The following is a 22282-nucleotide window of genomic DNA, read 5'->3' as shown; positions in this document are numbered from 1 at the left end:
AGCCCTAATTACTCACCTGGGCAAATTATCCTGAAGGAAGGGGCAAAACTTAGGCCAAATTTGGTCAGCCGCCTCTCCCACCACCACGAACTATGGCGCCGGCACATATGCAAAACACCACCACCACGCCTAGGGTTTCCAAATCCACCCCCTTCCGACACTAAAAGATCATCGGACCACCGCCGCTACCTAGGGTTTCCAAATGGAACCCGGCAACAGTTGATGGTGGAAGATGGTTGTAAGGTGGAACCGTAGATGAAGAAAGAGAGAAAAGCCGTAAAGCTAGAAGTTAGTAAAACAGGGAAAAGTATGCAAATCTGACACGCTGAGTCACACGTGGTATACACAAAAACTGAAAACAGACACGTAGCAAACACTTGACAATAAGACAGATGACCAAAGTGAGGTAAGCAAGGTACACACGTTTCAAGCGTAAGGTACAATAGTGACTGCACAAAACTCACGCAAGGTATGAGGTATAAGTCAAAAGGCAAAAGGTACAACACTAAATGCACGGAAATCTTTCTAATTGTAGTATCTATACTTCTATACTCTCTAATAAAAACCTACAACTTTTACCACTTGTCACTCTTTCATTAAACATCACCATCTTTAATAAAATTTATAATAATAAAATAATAGTTATTATTTTTAAATCTTATGCTTTAAAATTTGTTAATTTAATATTTACTTTCTATTTTATTGTTGAAACATTTGATATTTATAATTATCTTTTACTTTAAAATTGTTTTAAAGACTATAGTACAACAAATGTATTAATAGTGTTTAACGGGTTTATTGTCTATTGTATAATGATTATTTATTAAATATTGTATTTTCAAAAACTACCTGTGTAAGCATAACTAATATTCTTAAGATGACTTGATTGATAAAGTTACGCTGTGTTCCCGGGTTCATCTATGAAAATAAAGGCAACGAAAATAAAGTTTTCTCTTCTTATCTTTTCTTTTGACATCTTTTCACACTTCAACTTATTTTCCTTCCAAATCTTTCCAATTTGGAAATATACAAATTCTTTTATTTTACTTATCATTTTCTCTTCACTCCCCTCATTTTCTTTCTTTTAACGAAACTCGAAACATCTCTTTTAACTTTTCCTTCATTTTCATTTCTTAAATCAATTACATGAATCATCAAATTACAATATAAGATAAGCAAGATAACAATCCATGTTTAACAAATGGGAATTTGAACGATTGAATACGACTTACAAACTAAACCCTATACCTAGGGTGGATTAGGGGAAGTATAATCCACTTTTCTCTATAGGTTTCTGGTTGATTGTTGATTTTTGGCTTCAATCTTCACAAATGATAACGATTCTTAAAAAACGAATGGTAAATCATCATAAGAGCTATAAAATGGTATTATTTGAGTTTGAACCCATAACAAGTTCAGAACTACATCACTTTGAATTGGAGATACAACATCCAAATCAATCTCATCAAAATGACAGTTTTCACAAGTAGAGCTCCCCATGCTGACCAACGGTGTCCCCACTATTAGCGTAGAGGACGTTGGATTCTTTTTCATCAAGACCAGTCGGCATATAGGACGCCAAAATTGTTGTAGTGGACGTTGGGGTATATTTTTCACATTAACTTCGTCCTTTCATCCTTAGTGAACGTCTGCTCCTCTAACTTACATCCATTAACATCCACAATGCTTCAAAATTCTTCTATAACGTGTTTAGACTTGAAACTAGGGTTGTCCAAACTGCTCGTCGCTCGCCGCTCGTTCATCGTTCGCTCGAATTTTGCTCGAAAAATGCTCGTTCGATTTCAGCTCGGTTTGCAAGTGAGCCGTTCGGCTCGGTTCGGTTAAAAAGCAATCCAAGCACGAGCAAAGCCTCGCTCGGTTTGGTTCGGTTCGTTTTACTCGAATTAGTTTTTATATATTAGTTTTATATATAAACTTTATGTATATATATATAAAAAAATATACTATTTTTTAAAGTTTTTAAAATTTCGCTCTTTTGTGTTGAATTCAAAGTTCAAATTTAAACCATAGTCACTCGTTTTATATATATGTTTTATTGTTAACTATGAGTTTTATACATTTTAAAGGTGAAAGTTTAGACAATTTAGAGTTGAAAGTCTTGAATTAATGATATTTTGAAGTTTTAGAAATTTAAAATTGGAAACTTTGTACGAAATCAAGCAAAACCAAACCGAACCAAGCCGCTCGGTTTCAAAACCAAACCAAGTTCAAGCATAAAGATTTCGCTCGTTTCTTTAAATTCAATCCGCTCGGTTCGGCTCGTTTTCAAACCAAACCAAGTATGAGCATGCCCGCGTTCGGTTCGGTTCGGTTCGTGAACAACCCTACTTGAAACACATAAACATGCACGTCAGATTTTGGGCATACTCATTCAAATGTTTTTGGTTTCGACTATGCTTGTCGGGCTAGGCCTTTTTTTCCTTACCATATATAAGCTCATGCAACATTTTACTTAAAAAATCTGAAAATTGACAAAAGGCTAGTAAGGACTAACTTTTTTTAGAACGTCGATTTTCTTGATTTAAGCTCTCACACTATCCAAATTTGGAGAGTCTCGATGCCTCACTAAGGGCAAACTATATTCTTAACATGACCCATACTGATTTTAGAGTTTGGCTTGGGTATTCCCCTCGGGAAACCATACCGTCGACTGCCACTTGACAGTCATTATACCATCATAAGCGCAAAACTTTTTGGCGTAACACACGGTGGAACGAAAACTCGAGTAGGCAAGTATCCAACCACCCCCTGTAAACAAAGACAATATAGAAAAGAGAAGGGGTGTTATATGTAACTTGACGATGATAACGAAGGAAAGAGGTGGAAGCCAGTGACTTTGTTTGTAGTCAGTCACAGTAGTAGCCACCCACTGATACTGGCCGACACCGCTAACTACCTTCCACTACCACCGCACAAACCCTAACCACCACCACCACCACCACCACCTCCACCTCCGGTACCAGCGGCGGCGCCGGAGAACCACAACGAACTGAGCTCCAGCTAATAATGAGACACTGTGCGATTCACTCATCCACGTCATCCGCATTCAAACAATATGGGTAATTGCGGCACTCGCGAAGAATCCGCCGTCGTTCTAGACGCTCATCAAGGTTTCATTTCACCTTTATTATTATTATTACTATTATAATTATTATTTACTTTCCGCTTAACTTCCAGATCTAGCTCACCTTTTGTATTAATATCTTGTTACGAACGGTTATTTAATATTTAATTTAACAGTCAATCAGCTGCAATCGGTGTCTGGTAAAAATCAGGGTTTGGAGAAGAAGCACAGCCGGTCAATTTCGGATCTGAGTGATCCGTCAACGCCGCGTAATAATTTAAACGTTATTGAGGATTTGAGGAATAACTCCTTGTTGTATACTCATGTGATTGCTTTCACTTTGTTTGAGCTTGAAACTATTACCAAAAGCTTTAGGTCTGATTATATATTAGGTGAAGGGGGTTTCGGGACTGTTTATAAAGGCTATATTGATGAGAATGTTAGGGTCGGTCTCAAATCGCTCCCGGTTGCCGTTAAGGTTCTCGATAAGGAGGGTCTTCAAGGCCACAGAGAATGGCTTGTAAGTTCCTCCATCTTTGGTTCTGTATACAAGAATATACACGCGGTTTTAATTAATACGAGTAAATTATGTAGTCAATCTTGGTGGTATCTTGGTGGTATATCGGTTATCGGTCCTCATGTGAAATATCGGTCAAAATATTGGTCCGAATATCGGTACCGATAATATCGGCTATATTGACCGATATTTGGCCGATATTGACTGATATTTCACCGATATTCCCGATATCAGTGTTTTAAGTCTTAATTTTCAACTTTTAGTGTTTAATGTTGGTGGCTTGAGTTCTTAATCAGTTTCTACTTGCTACAATTGTTAGTGTTTTGCAACTTGCAAAAGGATATTTTGTTAATAGTAGGAAAGTATTGATATTAAAATTACCGATATCCCACTGTGATAACCGATATCTCAAATATCGGTCCTTGACCGATATCCGATATTTTTCCGCATTAACTGCTTAGCGAATAATGGTGTTTTGTGTGCAGACCGAAGTTAATTTCCTTGGCCAGCTAAGGCATCCTAATTTAGTGAAGTTGATTGGATATTGCTGTGAAGATGATCACAGATTGCTTGTTTATGAGTTTATGTTTCGTGGAAGCCTTGAAAATCACCTCTTTCGAAGTATGAACTCTCCTTTTGTGAACTATAGTTTGCTAACAACTGTATGCTAGTGGTAGTTTACTAATATCGTTTTTAGTACTTTTGTATGCCTGTATGGTTGTTACTCTGATTCTCTTAGCTACATATTATGTTATATGGAATACTATAATTTGCACGTTGAAAAAAGGTTTTCTGGAGTTGAGGGTTTCAGTGGGAGCACCCTCTCTATCCATTAGGATAGATAAAAGATTTTTCTTCATCCAACTGTCCTTGAGCACCACCAATAGCTTTTGCCAGGGCCGTCTCCGAGAATGGCGAAAAAGTTTTGGGCCGAAGGCGGACAAAATTTTGGGCCTTAAATTAGTTGTGTAATTGGGTTTAAACATTAAAAATGCATATTTTTTTTTCAAAAAAAAATATATAATTTAAAAAATATATATATTTCGGCCTATCGGGGTGTCCGGCCAGGGTCAGTCGACCACCCAGCCCTGCCTCATAGCCGGCACTGGCTTTTGCTATGAATGGGATTTCTACTGGGTATGCTTGTGATACTGGTAAACAATGTTTCCCCTTTCCTTCTAGCTTTGGTGTTGCATGATTAGAGTATCTAGCATCATTAGCCGTGCTAGTTGTAACCTTGGGTTCGGGCTCAAGCTTGTTCAAGCTCAGCTGCATTCAAGCTTTTAGCGAGCCGATCTCTAGTATTTCACGAGTGGCTTGACTAGTTTACACCCCTAGTTTTAATGTATATCTTCTAGACTATGATTTTGTCATTTGTGTAGTCCATACACAATTAGGCCACGATAACCTTAATATTTGCCTAGTTGAAACCTTTGTTTTTATGGAATTAAGGTTCTTATTTCTTAATGGTTTGGTGAGTGGGGATAGTGTGTAGTTTGTAGATAAACAAAGAATATTAATACAGGCATCAAAGTGCCTTCAAACGCTTTAAATGTTTTTCTTGCATAGATTTTGTGTTTTCTTAACATAATTGGAGTGCTTTATTGAGGTACTCAGAAACAAGTGCACCATTATCATGGTCAACAAGAATGATGATTGCTTTAGGGGCAGCAAAAGGCCTTGCCTTTCTTCACAATGCTGAACGACCTGTAATATATAGGGACTTCAAGACTTCCAACATTTTGTTGGACTCGGTAAGTGGTTTTCACAATTGTGTAGTTTTTAACTTATTTTCTCATTTCTCATAAGTCATACCTTTTCTTGTATATTTAATTGTTCAGAATAGTTGGTTGATAATGGGAACTATATATTTGCAGGATTATACAGCTAAGCTATCTGATTTTGGTCTTGCAAAAGCGGGCCCACAAGGGGACGAGACCCATGTATCAACAAGAGTTATGGGTACCTATGGTTATGCTGCTCCTGAATATGTTATGACTGGTATAAATTTCTATATTTTCTGCTAGCTTTAGCTCATCAGTTAACTCAAAATTTTTTTTTATGTCAATAGAAAAGTTTAACTAAATACATACATTTTAAAACCAGATTTATAATGAAATTCTAGCAACTGGTGTAGATATATCTGAACTTAATAAAATATTCATGTCAAACGAATATGAATATTATAATTGCGCGTTTGATAGCATTCACTTTAGACCTTTAATTTGTTTGTTTTGTATATAGATAGCGTTTTATCCAAATTTTATATTTTATATATAATTAATTTTCTGATAGCTGTAACTTGTAAGTTTAATTAATATTTAATCTGGTGACCATATATTTAAAAGTTATTTAGTAATCTACACCATAAACAATTTTGCATCCAAATGTTATTGCGGTTCAATCCTTGTTTTAATAGATAACAGTCTTTTGTTTTAAAATAATTAAAAAGCTTGGTTAAATGCTTATGGTCTCTGGTTGTGTTTTATAAATGCGGGTCAAATGTAGAAAATCAGTTAAACACGATAGATATCGGTAAAAAGAAAATGGTTTGAGCCGGTTAATTTGTTTAAATACCATGTATTCAAATGCTTAGAGTGTCTTGAATCATGTTTATTAAATTTATGCAGTTTTTTGATCAAATTACTAATATTTATTAATACAATGCAGGACATCTTACCGCGAGGAGTGACGTATACAGCTTTGGAGTCGTTCTTCTAGAACTATTAACAGGAAAGAAATCTGTAGACAAAACAAGGCCCAGCAAAGAACAAAGCTTAGTAGACTGGGCCCGACCCAAACTAAATGACAAAAGAAAACTACTCCAAATCATTGACCCAAGACTAGAAAACGAGTATTCGGTCCGAGGAGCCCAAAAAGCCTGCAGCTTAGCATATTATTGTTTAAGCCAGAACCCAAAAGCGAGACCGTTAATGAGTGATGTGGTGGAGACATTAGAGCCGTTACAAAGCAGCACCAGTTGTTCAAATGAAGTGTCATTAGCATCATCTTTAATTGGTGTGGGCCGGCCCATGGCCATGGGTAATCATCGGGCTTATCAGATGCATCATAAGTTTGTTCAGACTGTTGGGGCGGGGGCCGGTTGTAGGTCTGCTAACCCGAGTTGTTCTCCTGGACCGGCTGCTGCTTGCCGGGTCAGATGAGGAAATATGTGAAGTGTTATAACGTGTTAGTTTGTAAATTTTTGTTTTAAGTGTGTGTTTGTTTGTTTGGTTACTGATTGGGACTTGAAGTGATGGTTGTACATGTTGATGTAGGTTGTGTTTTGAGATCTGTTGTTTTAAGTGGCCTTTTGGTGGTTGTGTGAAAGTGTGAAACTGTCACTTGGTTTTATTGCTTTAGTGCATCTTTTGTCAAATTTATTTGGAGAAAGGTTAGATTACCAAAATAAACATTTTGACACAAAAATTTACCAAAATGAACATGGATCAAGTTAGTTTTCTTTTTAAACATCTGACTTATGTTGACGGCTCATTCTCTCCTTGACGGGTGGCTGAGTTGGTGTTCCATTGGCAAAGACAAAGCCTTTAAACACCTTTGGTTTGGTGGTTTAGGAGGTATTGGATTCAAGTCCTATAGACGACAAAAGTTAAAAAAGAAATTCGCCGTTCAAAAAAAAAATCATTAAACTAGGTTATAAATCGAGCTTGCAAAAATTCTTAATATGCTAAATTTGTTTCTTTTCAAAGAATTAATTAAACAATATTTGACACATTATATTTAAGTAACTATCAGTATCCATATATAATCTAGTAATAGAATTGATTGACTATAACTATATATTAAACCGAGAACCGAACTACCATACTAATTTCATGTATTTTGGGTTTACCGGATGATTTTATCTTTGTTTCTTGGCTTGGCTCGATAGGTGCTCACATATTTATATTGAAGCATTTCTATTTCTCATTTATTACTGCTATATGCTAGATTTACTAGGTATGCTTGTCCTTAATTAACAACCACATAAATTCAAGAAACTGACAATTAAATTTTAACAAAATTCAGGTAAAATCTAATTTAGGTTATATCGACTCATTTAAAGAATTTGTATATATCAATCTTTGGTATGGAAGCCATGAAACGCATTTCAACCAAAAGTCTCTTTTTGTTGTTACGGGCATGTTTGGCTAAGCTTTTTGTTTTTGCTTTTTACTTTTTGGAGGGCAAAATGTTCAAAATGCCCCTCCAAAAGCTTTAAATTTGAAAGGGGTATTTTGGACATTTTGCCCTCCAAAAAGTAAAAAGCAAAAACAAAAAGTTTAGCCAAACCTACCCATAAAAGCAAAAAAAGACTTTTGGTTGAAATGTGTTTCATGGCTGCCATACCAAAAATTGATATATACAAATTCTTTAAATGAGTCAATATAGCCTAAATTAGATTTTACCTGAATTTTGTTAAAATTTAATCGTCAGTTTCTTGAATTTATGTGGTTGTTAATTAAGGACAAGCATACCTAGTAAATCTAGCATATAGCAGTAATAAATGAGAAATAGAAATGCTTCAATATAAATATCATACAGATACAGGTTCTAACCTAACCTAGCAATCTCCATCTGTCAATTGCATTCAAATCCATCAGGTAACTATCAGTAATTCAATTAACATATTCAATCGTCTCACCTAAACAGATTCAATCGGATTGTTGTTTTTAGGGTTTCTATTCGTTTTTCCTCTTGGCTTCCTATCGACGAAGCCTTTGGTTCTAGGTCTTTTTGCAGGTTAATCCAAGCGATTTTGTAATCAAATCAACCTTAATTTGTCCAGTATTATTACATAACTAATATGTTTGATTTCGTTTTCCGTTATGTGTGTGATTTTGAACGGTTTCTGACTGCTTAATTTTAATCAGATTAGGTTTACAATCTCTTTGAATTAGCTTTACAAATTATGTTTTCATTATTGAAATTCATTTTCAGTTTATGTTAATGATGATTATATTCGTTTCATATAATCACTAATTATCATACTTTATATCCCAATAACTTATTACATATTAGGGCTTTTACCTCCAGTTCATCTTCTTAATATTTAAATAATAATACATTACATACAAAAGATTTGTATATCACCAATAAAGTACAACTTTTGATATAAGAATAAGACTTTGATCATGATAAAACTTGTAATATGAATACAGAATATAATGCTGAATATTGATTTATTATAAACGTTGTTAAGGTTCTGTATTTTATATTTTACCTTGTAATATGAATATAATAATAATGACATGTTGATGCTTAACATTGATTTTTAGCAGTTATTAAGCTTGTGTGTGCATATTAATAATAAAATTTTGGTATTAAAAAATTACCTGCATTTGGTAAATAATGAAAATTATAAGGCTGAAATTTATGAATTGTTCAGGGTATTTAAATAGTATATCCTTGAATCCTAAATTATGAGATACATCTTTTCATGTGTGCATTTTACTGTTAATGACGTCTTCTTAGTTTCAACAGCTTTTTGTGGAATATTTCTATTGATTTTGTTAAAGATGTAATCTTTTAAGGATGTTCGTTACAATTCATGTAGAATACTTTGTTGTGTCTCCTTTCTGATGTTAAAAGTAACCACTTTTTGATGTTTTTGAGGTTAGTTATGTCTAAGAACATAGTATTTATCAATAGGGAAGCTGAATTTTACTTGCACAGATGCACAATTTCTAGTTTGGAATTTGGCATTTGCTTGATGTCTGGTTTTTCTCAGCTAAATTGATCGTTGTGTCGGTTCGATGTCATATATGTTCTTTTTTATTTTGTGGGGAGATCTGAAACTTATATTTGATGCTCAAATTGATCATTATGTCATGGTCTGAATCTTATCTGTTGCCTTGAAGCTACAGAGTTGGGAAAATAGGTCAATTTTAAATGAGGTAGTTTTTACATATAGGATCATGATGATTATTGGCTGAGCAAAGCATAAGGGCATTATGGCAACTTCATGTTTTGATAAAAAAGAGCAAAGGGAGTATGAAGTGGAAGATATAAAATGGTGTTGTAGGCTTGTAGCAACATATAAAAAAAATCTGGTAATTATATTTAATCCCCGTGGGTAGGATAATCAATATAGAATTACCTCTTTGTTGTTTTACTTTCTAATAGCCGAACAAAATGGAATTTTGAGTGCAATCAATGGTTATTATAATTATGGTAGATTAATGCATTGATAGTTATTTTTTTAAGTATATATAAATTATCGTTAGGAAGTAGAATCTACATGGGATGTTATGAAAAATTGTTGTATGAGACAAAACAAACATGATTCTACTTTATTTTACTCTAGATTAGTTGTATCAATAGTTATATGTAGTTTATGGTATGAGTCGAGAATGCTTTAGTTATTTTATTATTATTATTAACAATTTGCTTTTCAATCATGGTACTCAAGATAGGGGAGAGATTCATTTGGCTTGAACTTAGCCATGTAAATGCTTCTTTTTTCAAGTAGCTGTAAAACAAAAAAACAAAAGTCAACATATGACTTTTGTGGGTCATGTAATTTACAGTAGATTCTAAAAGTTTGCTTCAAGCAAAATAATACACAATAAAACCATTTTGGATTGAAAAAAGGCATATTATGTTGACTTTTCAATCTTAAAACATGACTGTTTAAAAGTCAAAAGATGACTGTTTTTTAGATTGTAATGTGTGACATGTAATTTACACTAAATTTTTCAATCTCACAAAGATGGGTATTAGAGACAATGACGGAAGTTATTTTAGTTTCAATTTGCATATCATGAAAATTATGTTGAAAATTTTTTTTTTACCCCAAACAACTTTTAAATTCCTTTTTTCTTTCAAATGACAAATTTAGTGTTTTACCCAACTCTTTAAGTCTAAACAAAGTTATTGATTAGCTTTTCGGTGAGCTCAATTGGTAATTATGATCTCGGTTTTAACCTGCTTGCTCTTTCTTCAGGTCTAGGACAACACTATCGGGTTACGTACTATCCAGTGGTATGCATTTTCATTCTTTTGTTTTGGTGTTTTCATTTTGTTATCCCTAATGTTATAAATAATAAATTTTCTTTGTTATTGGTTCAATAGAGCTTGCATCAAACGATTTAGTATTCAACATGAACAAGGAGAATTTGAATATGCACTTGAATGATAATATTTCTAAATTCATAATGTTATATGGTTTTTTTATCCATTTATTTATATGTATTTCTTAATTTTAGTGTATGAATCGAAAATGTTTGTAATTATATATAAAAATTTTGTAAATTCACATGTTTGTTTAATTTTTTATTTATCAACCCGCGTATCACACGGGTTCTATAAGCCGGCGCGTTTGATGATTGTTGTTTTGCATGCAAGCATAGGAAAAGGAAAGGATAGGAAAGGAACCCTAGAGGGAATCGAAGGAAGATGGTGTTCTACTTCAAAGCGAGGCCAGAAGCTGGAGACTACACCATCTTCATGGGTCTTGACAAGTTTGAGAACGAAGAACTCATCAAATACGGTTTCCCAGAAGACATTTGGTTCGTAATTTTATTTCATTTAGTTATTAAAACATAACATAACATCTCTATCTCTTGTCTTTATGGATGTTTGCCTTTTCATTTCAATTCACGCTGCTCTTCGGCCGGGTATTTAGTTGTATTTGTTTGGGGAGATTTCAATAAAACCTAGAAATTAACAACATTTGTTTGTGCTTACTGATAAAATAGACCCACCTTTTTTACAAATTAATATCAAAGGATTACACCCACACCCAGAATGATGAGATAGGAACTCTAGTAGTTAAAGACTTTTAAATGTGTGTGTGTGTTTTAATCACTACCAGCAGCCAGCTTATATGATATGTAGTTTTTCATACAGGGTTCTTTTTTTCTAGTGCAGGTTCCATGTGGATAAAATGTCTTCTGCCCACGTGTATGTGAGGCTACTTAAGGGTCAGACAATTGATGACATCTCCGAAGGCCTTCTTGAAGATTGTGCTCAGCTTGTCAAAGCAAATTCCATTCAAGGCAACTCCATATCACTTTTTCTTTAAAAATATTTTTGTTTACCTTCATCCTTAGTCTATTACAAAAAAATGTGCATACAATTTAAACCAGGTTTGATTCAATATTTTTGACCGGTCAAAACATCTTGTGCTACTGAATAATATATTAGATTAATGATATGTGTTACTAATAGTAGCAACTTAGAAAGTTGCAAACACATATTTTGTGTGCTTTTGACCAGTTAGCTAAAGTTTGTCATATTACTCGTATGACCTTTTAGTGTTCAAAAATGACTCATATTCAAATAAATATGTGGGCCAGGCTGTAGAAACATGTGTGTATTTGCTGAATGTGGTCTTGTACATGGCAGGAAATAAAGTGAATAACATTGATGTTGTTTATACTCCTTGGCAAAACTTAAAGAAGACACCGTCTATGGATGTTGGTCAAGTTGGTTTCCACAACAATAAAGCGGTCAGTCAAAATTTCACACGCACACGTACACGTATTCTGTTTGTTTGATCCTTTGTTCTGTATTATTGATGTATGCATGTATGTATGTATGTATGTATGTTTGTATGAATGTTCAGGTCCGCACCGTGCGAGTAGAGAAGCGTATAAACGAGGTTGTTAATAGGCTAAACCGCACGAAAGTTGAAAGAACACCTGATCTGAAAGGTACTTTATTATCAAACTTGTAGGAAACCCGCGCTGCGGCGGGAGCATTGAATCGTTAAAAAAATATTGGTGTCAAAACATTGATAAAAGAAAGCATGAGCTTTAAAGAACACGAAACCTAAAATAACTGGAAAAAAATAACAATAAAGGAAAACAAAAACATACAAAGACAAGGGCAAAAAAGTTAATATTCCAACTCCTCCAAATAATTTTTGACAATTTGACTATATAAAGCCAAACAGTCTGTCATTGTATAAGCTGCAAAACGTAGCTAAAATCTGGTTTATTTTGGGTTGAATTTCATAAATGGTAGTTAGATATCCTTACTCGTTTTTAGATATCCAAGTAAAACTTTTACAGCAGCCATAGCCCATTGAAAATTTTAATATAACAAAGTTATTGAGTTAAAATTGGTGTACAAAATAACACTGAGAGCAACCCAACAGTAACTTTTACAAAAAAAAAAATTAAGCAATCTAAATATCAATCGTTAAGGGGATTTCAGATTTACTTCCGGAGACGAAAAGAAGCTGCGATGAGGACTCCATGAACAGGAAAATCGTGTTCCTTAAATTGATTGATTAGAGTGCCCCTTATGTTATCCCACAGCTGGTATTTTTTCAGTGAGAACCTGCAAAAGTCTACATAGCATATAGTTATCCTTATTACTGAAACTAATAAAAACAATGAATAAGACACAAAAGATACCATATGCTAGAGAATTCTCGCAAAATCAGATTCACGCCTGATATACAGATTCCTTAATTTGACTTTCATGAGGTAGAGTTGTAAACGAGCCGAATCCAGGTTGGACTCGGTACGGCTCAAACTTGAACGAGCCCGGCTTGTTTAAGCAAGCAAAAAATAGAGCTCGGCTCGTAAAACGTTTGACCCAACTTGTGGCTCATCAAACCGGCCCGTTATTATTATTATTATTATATATTTTTTCTTTTGTTTTAGTTTCTTTTACATGTACTCATATATATAAAAGATGAAATTTTTTTGTTAACATACACGTACTTCAAAATTTAAAAACTAAAGAATTTATAACATTGTATTTTGTTTGTTATTTCAATATATTTCATCATCATCATCATCATCATCATCATCATCGTATTCAGTAAATCCCACCAATAGCAAGGCTATGGTAGGGTCTGAGGAGGGTAAGATGTAGACAACCTTACCTCTACCCCGTAGGAATAGAGAGGTTGCCTCCGGTGAGATCCCTGACTCGATAGTAGTTTTGCATCAAGCCTTGGACATAAGGCACATAACAATCAACCATCAGCTGATTGGTCCATGTACCCTTGTCTTTCGGCTATCAACGCTACCACATGATGCCTGATTAACCTTCCGTCACTTTTAGCGTTATTTTCACGAAATTAGTAAAATAACGTCAAAACTTGTGCAATTTCACTTGTCCCTGATGGCCCACACATATATACATTATATGCATACACCACAAACATAGCGATTTTCAATATATTTAAATGTATATATATATATACATTGTGTGTGTGTGTGTGTGTATCGAGCGAGCCAACAAGCCAGTTATAGGGCGAGCCACGATATCCGTCTCGAGCTCGGCTCGTTTACAGACCAAGTCAAATTGACTTGGCTTGTTTACAAGCAAGCTTTTTCCAAGTGAACTTCGAGCGAGCTGCGAGCTTTTTGAACGTCATATTGACCATGAAAGAAGTCAAAATCAACAATCGTAAGGGGAAAAAAGTTAAAACGTTATTTTTTCTTCTTGTTTTTTTTTGTATATGGATCTACCAAAAGGCAGTTTGCATTTTGAAGTAGGAAAATTTTTAACTGTAGACAAAGAATTGAAACTATATGTTTCAGTAATCATCTAATATATGAAGTTAAATCCTTATAAATAATAATGCCACATGAAAAGGCAGTGAGTTTGGTAACTTGGTTCATAGCTGTTCCGGGACATGTGCAAAAATATTTTTTCTGAAAGACCAAAAAGCAGAATACAAGCAAGTGCAACAAGCCAGGGCTTTGGATAAAATCACCCATGTTCATGTTCATGTCCTTTCTGATCTCAGTCTAATATGAATTTTGAATTTTGAATATTTGATTTTGAATCGGGATTCAGGGCTTTGTTTCACGTCATGCAATAGGTGGTTGTACTTCAAGCATAACATATTGTAAAACTCTTAAAGTTAAGAGTTTTGAGAAAATGACAGTTTTGCCCTTTCTATATGTATTTTAATACAGTAAGTATAGATATACTTATTCAAAAAGTTTCACATATTCCCATTTTATTATAAATACATTTTATAAACTGAGGGACCATTATACCCTTCTTTTAATACTCTAAAGTCATGTGTCCTAATGCAAGTCATAAGGGAAGGGTACAAATGTCATAAATTTGGCTTTGGTAGATATGATATTATACCAAGTTTTGAAGTGTGATTTTGGGATGAAAGTAACAAATCTAGAAATGAAGTTAATGATTTGGCTGTTGTGATGCTAATTACATGTTGTTGATGTCTAGCTGAGCGTGAAGCGGTTAATGCAGCAGAAAGGGCAGAGAGGAAGCAGCTGCTGCGAGACAACGTGAGTATATACATCTATTAATTTTAATTATGTGTTTGTAATAGTAAGATAGTAATTCATGTTGGAGCAGAAACGGCGAGAGGAAATGGAGAGGCTGGAAAAGGAGAGACAAGCAGAGGTGAGGAGCTACAAGAATCTGATGGTTGCCGACAAAATGACTTCCAATAAAGAGATTGCGTCGACCAACAAATCCTTGCAGGAACTTGAAGAGGACTTCATGTAAAACATCCATTAATCTATCTTCACAATACAACCAAAATCAAACCAACCAAAGTGTCTTGAAAAAATGTTTCATAATCTCTCTTGGTTTGTTCATCTTTATTTAATAAAGTTAAATTTACCAAGAGCAGAAGGAAGCATGCTTGCTTTGTATGAATTTGCTCTTTGTAACTTGTTATAAATGATTATTTTATTTGAATCTTAAATTGATCATTGAAAGTGACCTGAAGTTTTTTTTACCCTGAATGTGCATTCTGCTTCACACATTCTACACCAGTCATTGATTACCTATAAGTGATTTAGATTTAATTGGTTATTGGAGTACAATCTATTATAACTCTTTTCATTAATAATAAGCATTCTCATAATTTCTTACTAATAAAAATAATTTAAAATTATATTAAATTACATTAAATCAATATTATTAAACTAGCCAATGGGTTGGTGGTCCATTGACAAACAGTGGCGAAGCTTGGACACGAATGATGGGGGGGTCGGGCTCAAATTTTTGGCCGAAAACGGGTAAATTCACACAACGTATAAACATTTTCGAATGAAAAGCGGCTAAATTTACACTGTTGCGCGATAAAACAAGGGGGCCGGGCCACCCCTGGCCCTCAATATCCTTCACCATTGTTGACAAAGACAGCCTTTAAACGCATTTGCCCTTTGGTATGATGGGTTTAGAAGGTCTTGGATTCAAGTTCTATAGACGACAAAGGTTAAAAAGATATTCGTCGTTCAAAAAAAAATAAAAATCATTAAACTAGGTTATAAATCGAGCTTACAAAAATTCATAATATGCTAAATTTGTTTCTTTTCAAATAATTATTTAAATAGCATTTGCCACATATTATATTTAAGTAACTATCAGTATTCATATATAATCTCGTAATAGAATTCATTGATATAACATATATATTAAACCGAGAACCGAACTACCAAACTGATTTCATGTATTTTGGGTTTTACCCGGCCGGGTCATGATTTTATCTTTGTTTCTTGGCTTGCCTCGATAGATGCTCACATATTTATATTGAAGCATTTATATTTCTCATTTATTATTGCTATATGCGAAATTTATTGGTTATGCTTGTTGTCTTCTTTCACTGTTTTAGAAACACATTAATGGAAAGTGTCATCATCAGTTGGGAATTAATTATACATTTAACGACTACATAAATATAAGAAACTGACAATTTTTAACAAAATTCAGTTAAAATCTAATTTAGGTTATATTGACTCATTTAGTGTCATTTTTCAAAGAATTTGTATACATTAATTCTTCGCCTCTCTTAATTGTGATATTTTTTGGCATGGCAGCCACCAAAAACTCTTTTTGCTGTTGCTCATCCTTAACATCATCAAACTAATAAGTTCAGGCAAGTCATCTTTGTTAATCTTGCTTTTTACCCCTTAATTATATCATATCGAATTATTTTAGATTTACATGGATATATTATCAAAGTGTATCTTGGTGGAGTGGTTTGCAGCGCCATTGCCCGTGCCTGTGCCAATTGGGGGGATCGAATATAGGACGTTGGCGGGTAATGGGTGGCTGGGAACGAAGTATAGTCCATTCAAGACATGCTATCAATGCAGGTGCTGTCTCGTGGCTTCCGATCCAAAAACCTGCTCAAACATGCCTTGCTGTTATGACATCAACTGTGCGCTTCCGAACAAACCCTCTGGCGTTTGTTCTTTCATCCCCATAGCCTGCTATTGTAACAACTGTGTTTCTTAACACTGTTTAGATAATAATATGTGCTCATGTGCATGTTACAGATAATAAAATATGCTCATGTTTGTCATTTGAACAAGTATTATATGTTGACTGGGCATTTGCAAAACTGTTTTTATTTAATTTTTTGGACTTACGCTATGTGGCGGTATAATTGTTTATTGATATTTTACTCCACAGATATATATTTAACGAAAAATATTTATCATTCAAAACTCTAAATTTACCGCTTGATAGTTTCTTCTCATTAACCGTCTATAAATATACAAAACGCATGTCAAACCACAAATCATTTGAAGCAACGACTTTGACCATGACTGTTGGACAAGGATGATCACCTCCAGTGGCGAAGCTAGGGCTTAGTCACGAAGATGACCGAAGTCACGGACTCAAAAATTTTCGGGTCGACGATTCGGTTCGTGTCGGTGATTCAGGTCGGGTCGGTGATTCGATTCGGGTCGGATCAAACAATATGGCATATATCTAATTTTTCCTCATTTATTCAAACAATTGTTCTTACAATAAAAAAACAAAATAATTTTTTAACCAACAAAGACTTAAAATATTCATGATGATGTGAGAGGAAGAGTGAGTAGGGATAAGCAAATTCGGTATTGATACTGGTACCGAAATCGGTACAGATTTGGTACTGTCGGTACTGAATAGATACCAAAGTTTTGAGTTTTGGTACCGGTATATCTCAAATTTTACCTTCAATACCGGTATCGAACTAAATATTTTGGTATCGGTACCGGCACCGGTACGGTACCAATCTCATCCCTAAGGGTGAATACCTAGAATAAGAATTGCAAAGACCTAAAATTAAAAACAAATCTTTTACTATTCAACTACCATTTTATAACTTTTGTATATAAATATTGCAAGGTTTTAGAAAAAAAAACAAACGATGGGGTATTATATTTATAAAAAAAAATCAGAAGTGACCGGTAGCATTTTGGAAAAATACATCGGGGTGACCGCGCTTAATACCTATAAAAATTTTCAAGAAAAATCGCGAAATTTACCCTACTAACGGAGAAAACGGCAGTGGCCGAGGCCACCCCAGGTCCCCATATAGCTTCGCCCTTGATCACCTCTCATATATTGGTCTCGCAACTCGGTAGTACACATTCTCCAAAGTGAGATGTGTACAATCAAGGCTACCCAACATCCCCGGAATGTGATGTCTTTGTTCGTGTGCTTTATTTATGCAAACATACAATACTCATCTAAACCGGTAGCGAGTTGTTTAACGGCTGAAATGCATTTTTGTAAGGCCGTAAGACTCTTTTTGTTCCTTGCATCTGTACTCTCTTGAAACCATTCGAAATTTTCTTCTATATCGGCTACAATTTTTAAAATAAACGTTTCGACATACGAAACCTATCTTGTAACATTTCTTAGGTGTATTTCGGGTTCTTAACGAAGTAATCTTCCAATAGAACTTGGAGACCTTTTTTCGCGATCACGGTCGTTTCTTCTACTAGATGTGCTTGTGTCTTCTTCGGCTTGTCGGGCAAGATCATACAGAAATGGGATACTACTGTCGTTGGAGGATTCTTCGTCGTCGGGTGGAAGATATACATGAAGAAAGTTCAAATTCATTTTTATGGTTGGAGTAGGGTGGCTATTAATTTATAAGAGTGGGTATAAAATTGGTTATTTTTAAAGAAAAAATAAATAAATAAATATAGCCGCTATTAACGGCTAGTCAAACACAAACTAGCCATTGGCTAGTTAACGTGAGTTTCATAAAAAAATGCTCAGATAAAGTCTTTCTTTATTCAAATACCCATTTTGCTATTTGGACACCATGGTCCACTAATACGAGTCGTATAGCTCATACTACTCGTATATGTGTCAGCCTTTTGTCAGTATTAGAACTGCCCCTCAAAAAAAATCTCACCACGGCAAGAATCAGGGTGTTCACCGCGATGACAACCACCCGTGAGCCACCATCCGAACACGACTCCCTCCACCCTAATTATAAGTAGCTTTTATAAAATAATAAAACTAGCTTCCTTCCAACAATAATGGAAAAAGAAGAAGACTAAACGATAAAAAGTCAATAAATAAATAAAGTGTTAGTTAACGGTTTTAACTTCTCGTTCCACCAGCACCAGCAGTCCAGCAGCCCGAATCTTCTTCTTCGAAACTCAGCATATTCTCTTCCTCTGATTACTTTATTATTTATAACTGAATGCTATCAATCAACTGAATGCTCGTTTGATCGATCAAAATGGTCTCCGTATCCAGTCTGGTTCCAATAACCAGAGCCTTCCTTTCTTCTTATTATGATAAACACCCTTTCCCCCCGCTTTCCGACGACGTCTCTCGCCTTACCCAACAACTCCACCAATTGTCTGCTGGTCTGCAAGACACTACTCGTCCGCTCCCTGAAGGTTCGTTGCTTTACTTATCAACTTAACTACTTATGATCAGTTTCAGTAGCGTGTGTGTTGGTGGTGCTAGTATGGTTGTAAAAATCCTGACTAGGTGCCGCACTACTAGTTGCTCGTTATTTGGTTAAAATTAGTTAAAACTGAAAATTTTATATATTTGGAAAGTTATAAAATTCCAATTCGCTAGTACCCACTATTAAACATGTACAATACCAAACTAGATTGAAGGCTCCTAGAATCTTGGAGAATATTTAATATAATAATTAGTTTATTATTATAAGATAAGCTAGTCTTATTTTATTTAATCCTATTTATTTTGGATTCAAATTATGTATTTGAATTAGTATAGGATTACAAGCCGTGGGTTTATATATACCATTGGTTCGATGTGTTAGTTAATTATTAAGTTTTTCTCGTTTGTTGTTTTCTTATTAAAAGAGTTGTAGAGAGTTCTACAGATCTCGTGTTCGTGTTCTTAATTCACTTGCTTGAAGTTTACACCTACCTCATTGCCCAAATAGCACCTAGCGAGTTCTACAACACTGAGACTCATATTTTGGATCGATTAAATAAAAGAAAGTGGCCTAAGAAAGTAGAGGTGCTCAAAACCGGATCAGGTCGAGTCAAAGCTAGTCAAAACCGGTTTGTTAGGGGGAAAGGAGAGGTGCGGTTAAAAAGTTGCTTTTATTCGGTTCGGTTTGGTTTGGTTTGGTTTTAACTGGTTTCAATGGAGGAGTTCTCAAACCGATTACAAACGGGCGTTTTGGTTCGGTTTCTGGATAGGACCGGGATCCCAAGCTGGGTTTTGAAGCCGGGTCGGATTTAGTCAAACCAGTTGAATAACCGGTTCGGTTTAGAAACTAGTTTGTAAGGGAAAATGATCAATTGGTTGGGCTCAACTTAGAAGGGGAATAACGTTAGCTTTGTTTTGAGTTACGGTGCTCATAGTGAGTGTGCGCAACTCGGGGGTTGAGTTGTTTCATATGGAGCTCCGATTTTGAATTTAAGATTTTCCCTTAAATTTTTGTGATTTGATTTCCTTTGATTATTTGGTTATTTGATTATGAGTTCAGTTTTCCATATGTTGACATTTTATATGTTTCAGGAGAACGATATTTGGTACAAGAAGAGGATTCGCAGCCACCGCGCATAATTGATGAGAATATGTGGAAAAACCGAGAGCACATTGAAGAAATTATTTTGTTGCTAGAAACCTCTCATTGGCCACAACTGGTAAGAAGCTAAGCCATCTAAATTATATTTAGCATTAGGCTATCAAGATGTTTATAAATGTTAGTAACTTAGTATTCATCATTTATTATATTATTTAACTGTGAGCAGCTTCAACAACAATCAACACCTGATGACATTGAACTCGCTCGCTTTCTTAAACAACTAAGAGAAAAATGTGAACTTATATTGAATATTGTGGTGTCCATTCAGTCCAAGAATTCAGAAAGCGTGTTCAACACAGGTTTTTTATGATCACTAATAAGAAGAAATGTTCTTGATGGTTTTTGTTTTTATGAAAAAACAATGATAATTGTGGTTGCATACGCAGTTATGACCTATATGCCTCAAGACTTTAGAGGTGCGTTGATTAGAAAGCACAGAGAGTGGTCGGAGAAGAGTAAGAAAGCTCAGGTGGATGCTTTAATAAAATCTGGTGGAAGTATACGCGATCGTTATGCCCTGTTATGGCAACAACAAATGGAGCGGTAAGACACTTGGGTCTTTAATTCTCGGGTTGAATATGGATGATATATTAGAAGCATATTTTACGGGCATGTAACTCCAAACGGATCAAAAGTTATGCCTGTCAATTCTTGTATTGGTTCCTTACCAATTAATTACCAATTGGCCAAATTCTGCTTAAGTAGCTGTATAAAAGGTGTTTTTTTTTTCTAATTAAATGTATAATATACGTGCCCAGGAGACGACAGTTAGCTCAGTTGGGTTCGGCTGGAGGTGTCTATAAGACGATTGTGAAATACTTAGTAGGTGTCCCGCAGGTTCTACTGGATTTTGTTCGTCAAATAAATGATGATGAAGGGTATTTTTTTTCTCTCCAAATTATGCATAAACAAATCCAATTTGGATGAGTTGGCATTCTTAATTTGAAGCCGAAATACTTTATATATATTTAGGCCAATGGAGGAACAAAGGTATCGCTACGGACCGTCTATGTATGCTCTTACAAAATTGGTGCTTAATATTCACCTTTTTCTCTCTTTGTCATGGTGGCACTTCGAAGATGTCAAATTGTGAGTACAGTATATGTATATTTCTGTTCTGTCTAACAACGAATTTACATTCGTATATATAGATACAATTTTTAAATACTTACAATTCCATATTTACTCAATATATTACTATTTTGTTCATTTGTTTGGCAAATATGATATCATACCATGTTTTGAGGGGATATTTGAAAATGATCCAATATTTAGATGGCATACTAGTGATCTAACTTTATTTCTATTTTGCGGTTGGTTTCGATGACTTCAACTAAACAGGCAGAAGCATCAATTATCTATCTTAGAAGAAGCGGTTAATGTCTACATATCTGAATTGGAAAGGTTCCTCAAATTCACTGGGTACTGATTCCAATTCCCACAACTAATGGTTATATTTTTGGCAATATAAAGTTTGTTAAACTTTAATATTAGTCATATATATGAAATTTGTGTCATCTGAATAACGTCTAGCATATTGGTAGATGATGAAACTGTTTAATATTTGATTGATAGGGAAGTGTTTGCAAATTCTCCTTTCTTTGTGACAGCAGAGGAAGCCGGTGCAATAGAAGCAAAGTAAGTACATAACTTCACTCACAAGTAGAGGTGCACAAGCTAACCGGTTAACTGATTTCTAACCTGAAACCTAGCCGGTTAGTAATTGGTCCACCACTAACCGGTTTATACCTGGTTCTAACCGCCGTTTAGAAACCGGTTTATATTATTGATCTTTGAAACTGGTTACAAATTCCCTTGGCTTCCGATCCAAAAACATGCCTTGCTATTATAGCATAGACTGCGCGCTAGAGGGTTTGTTCTTTCGTCCCCATGGCCTGCAGTTGTGTCAACTGTG

General features: G+C 34.8%; 3 protein-coding genes across 3 annotated transcripts; all 3 read left to right on the top strand.

Moving 5' to 3' along the window:
• Positions 1 to 2801: 2801 nt before the first annotated feature.
• LOC143581800 (putative serine/threonine-protein kinase PBL8) lies at positions 2802 to 6946 on the top strand. Its single transcript, XM_077064496.1, has 6 exons — positions 2802 to 3131; positions 3262 to 3605; positions 4088 to 4223; positions 5220 to 5356; positions 5480 to 5603; positions 6273 to 6946. The coding sequence occupies exons 1-6, from the start codon at positions 3077 to 3079 to the stop codon at positions 6764 to 6766; spliced, it is 1290 nt and encodes a 429-aa protein (XP_076920611.1). The 5' UTR covers positions 2802 to 3076; the 3' UTR covers positions 6767 to 6946.
• A 3995-nt stretch (positions 6947 to 10941) lies between these two features.
• On the top strand, positions 10942 to 15288 carry LOC143581802 (uncharacterized). Its single transcript, XM_077064498.1, has 6 exons — positions 10942 to 11113; positions 11475 to 11602; positions 11952 to 12055; positions 12172 to 12259; positions 14769 to 14830; positions 14901 to 15288. The coding sequence occupies exons 1-6, from the start codon at positions 11001 to 11003 to the stop codon at positions 15051 to 15053; spliced, it is 648 nt and encodes a 215-aa protein (XP_076920613.1). The 5' UTR covers positions 10942 to 11000; the 3' UTR covers positions 15054 to 15288.
• Positions 15289 to 18905: 3617 nt separating this feature from the next.
• LOC143581798 (uncharacterized) lies at positions 18906 to 22009 on the top strand. Its single transcript, XM_077064493.1, has 8 exons — positions 18906 to 19192; positions 20298 to 20425; positions 20534 to 20666; positions 20754 to 20910; positions 21126 to 21245; positions 21340 to 21456; positions 21709 to 21789; positions 21943 to 22009. The coding sequence occupies exons 1-8, from the start codon at positions 19030 to 19032 to the stop codon at positions 22007 to 22009; spliced, it is 966 nt and encodes a 321-aa protein (XP_076920608.1). The 5' UTR covers positions 18906 to 19029.
• The last annotated feature ends 273 nt before the right edge of the window (positions 22010 to 22282 follow it).

Source organism: Bidens hawaiensis, unplaced genomic scaffold (assembly GCF_021521415.1).
Source record: "Bidens hawaiensis isolate Kalapana, Puna unplaced genomic scaffold, B.hawaiensis_p1.1 tig00031185_1, whole genome shotgun sequence".
Lineage (NCBI taxonomy): Eukaryota > Viridiplantae > Streptophyta > Magnoliopsida > Asterales > Asteraceae > Bidens > Bidens hawaiensis.
This window is presented reverse-complemented; position numbering and strand designations above follow the sequence as displayed.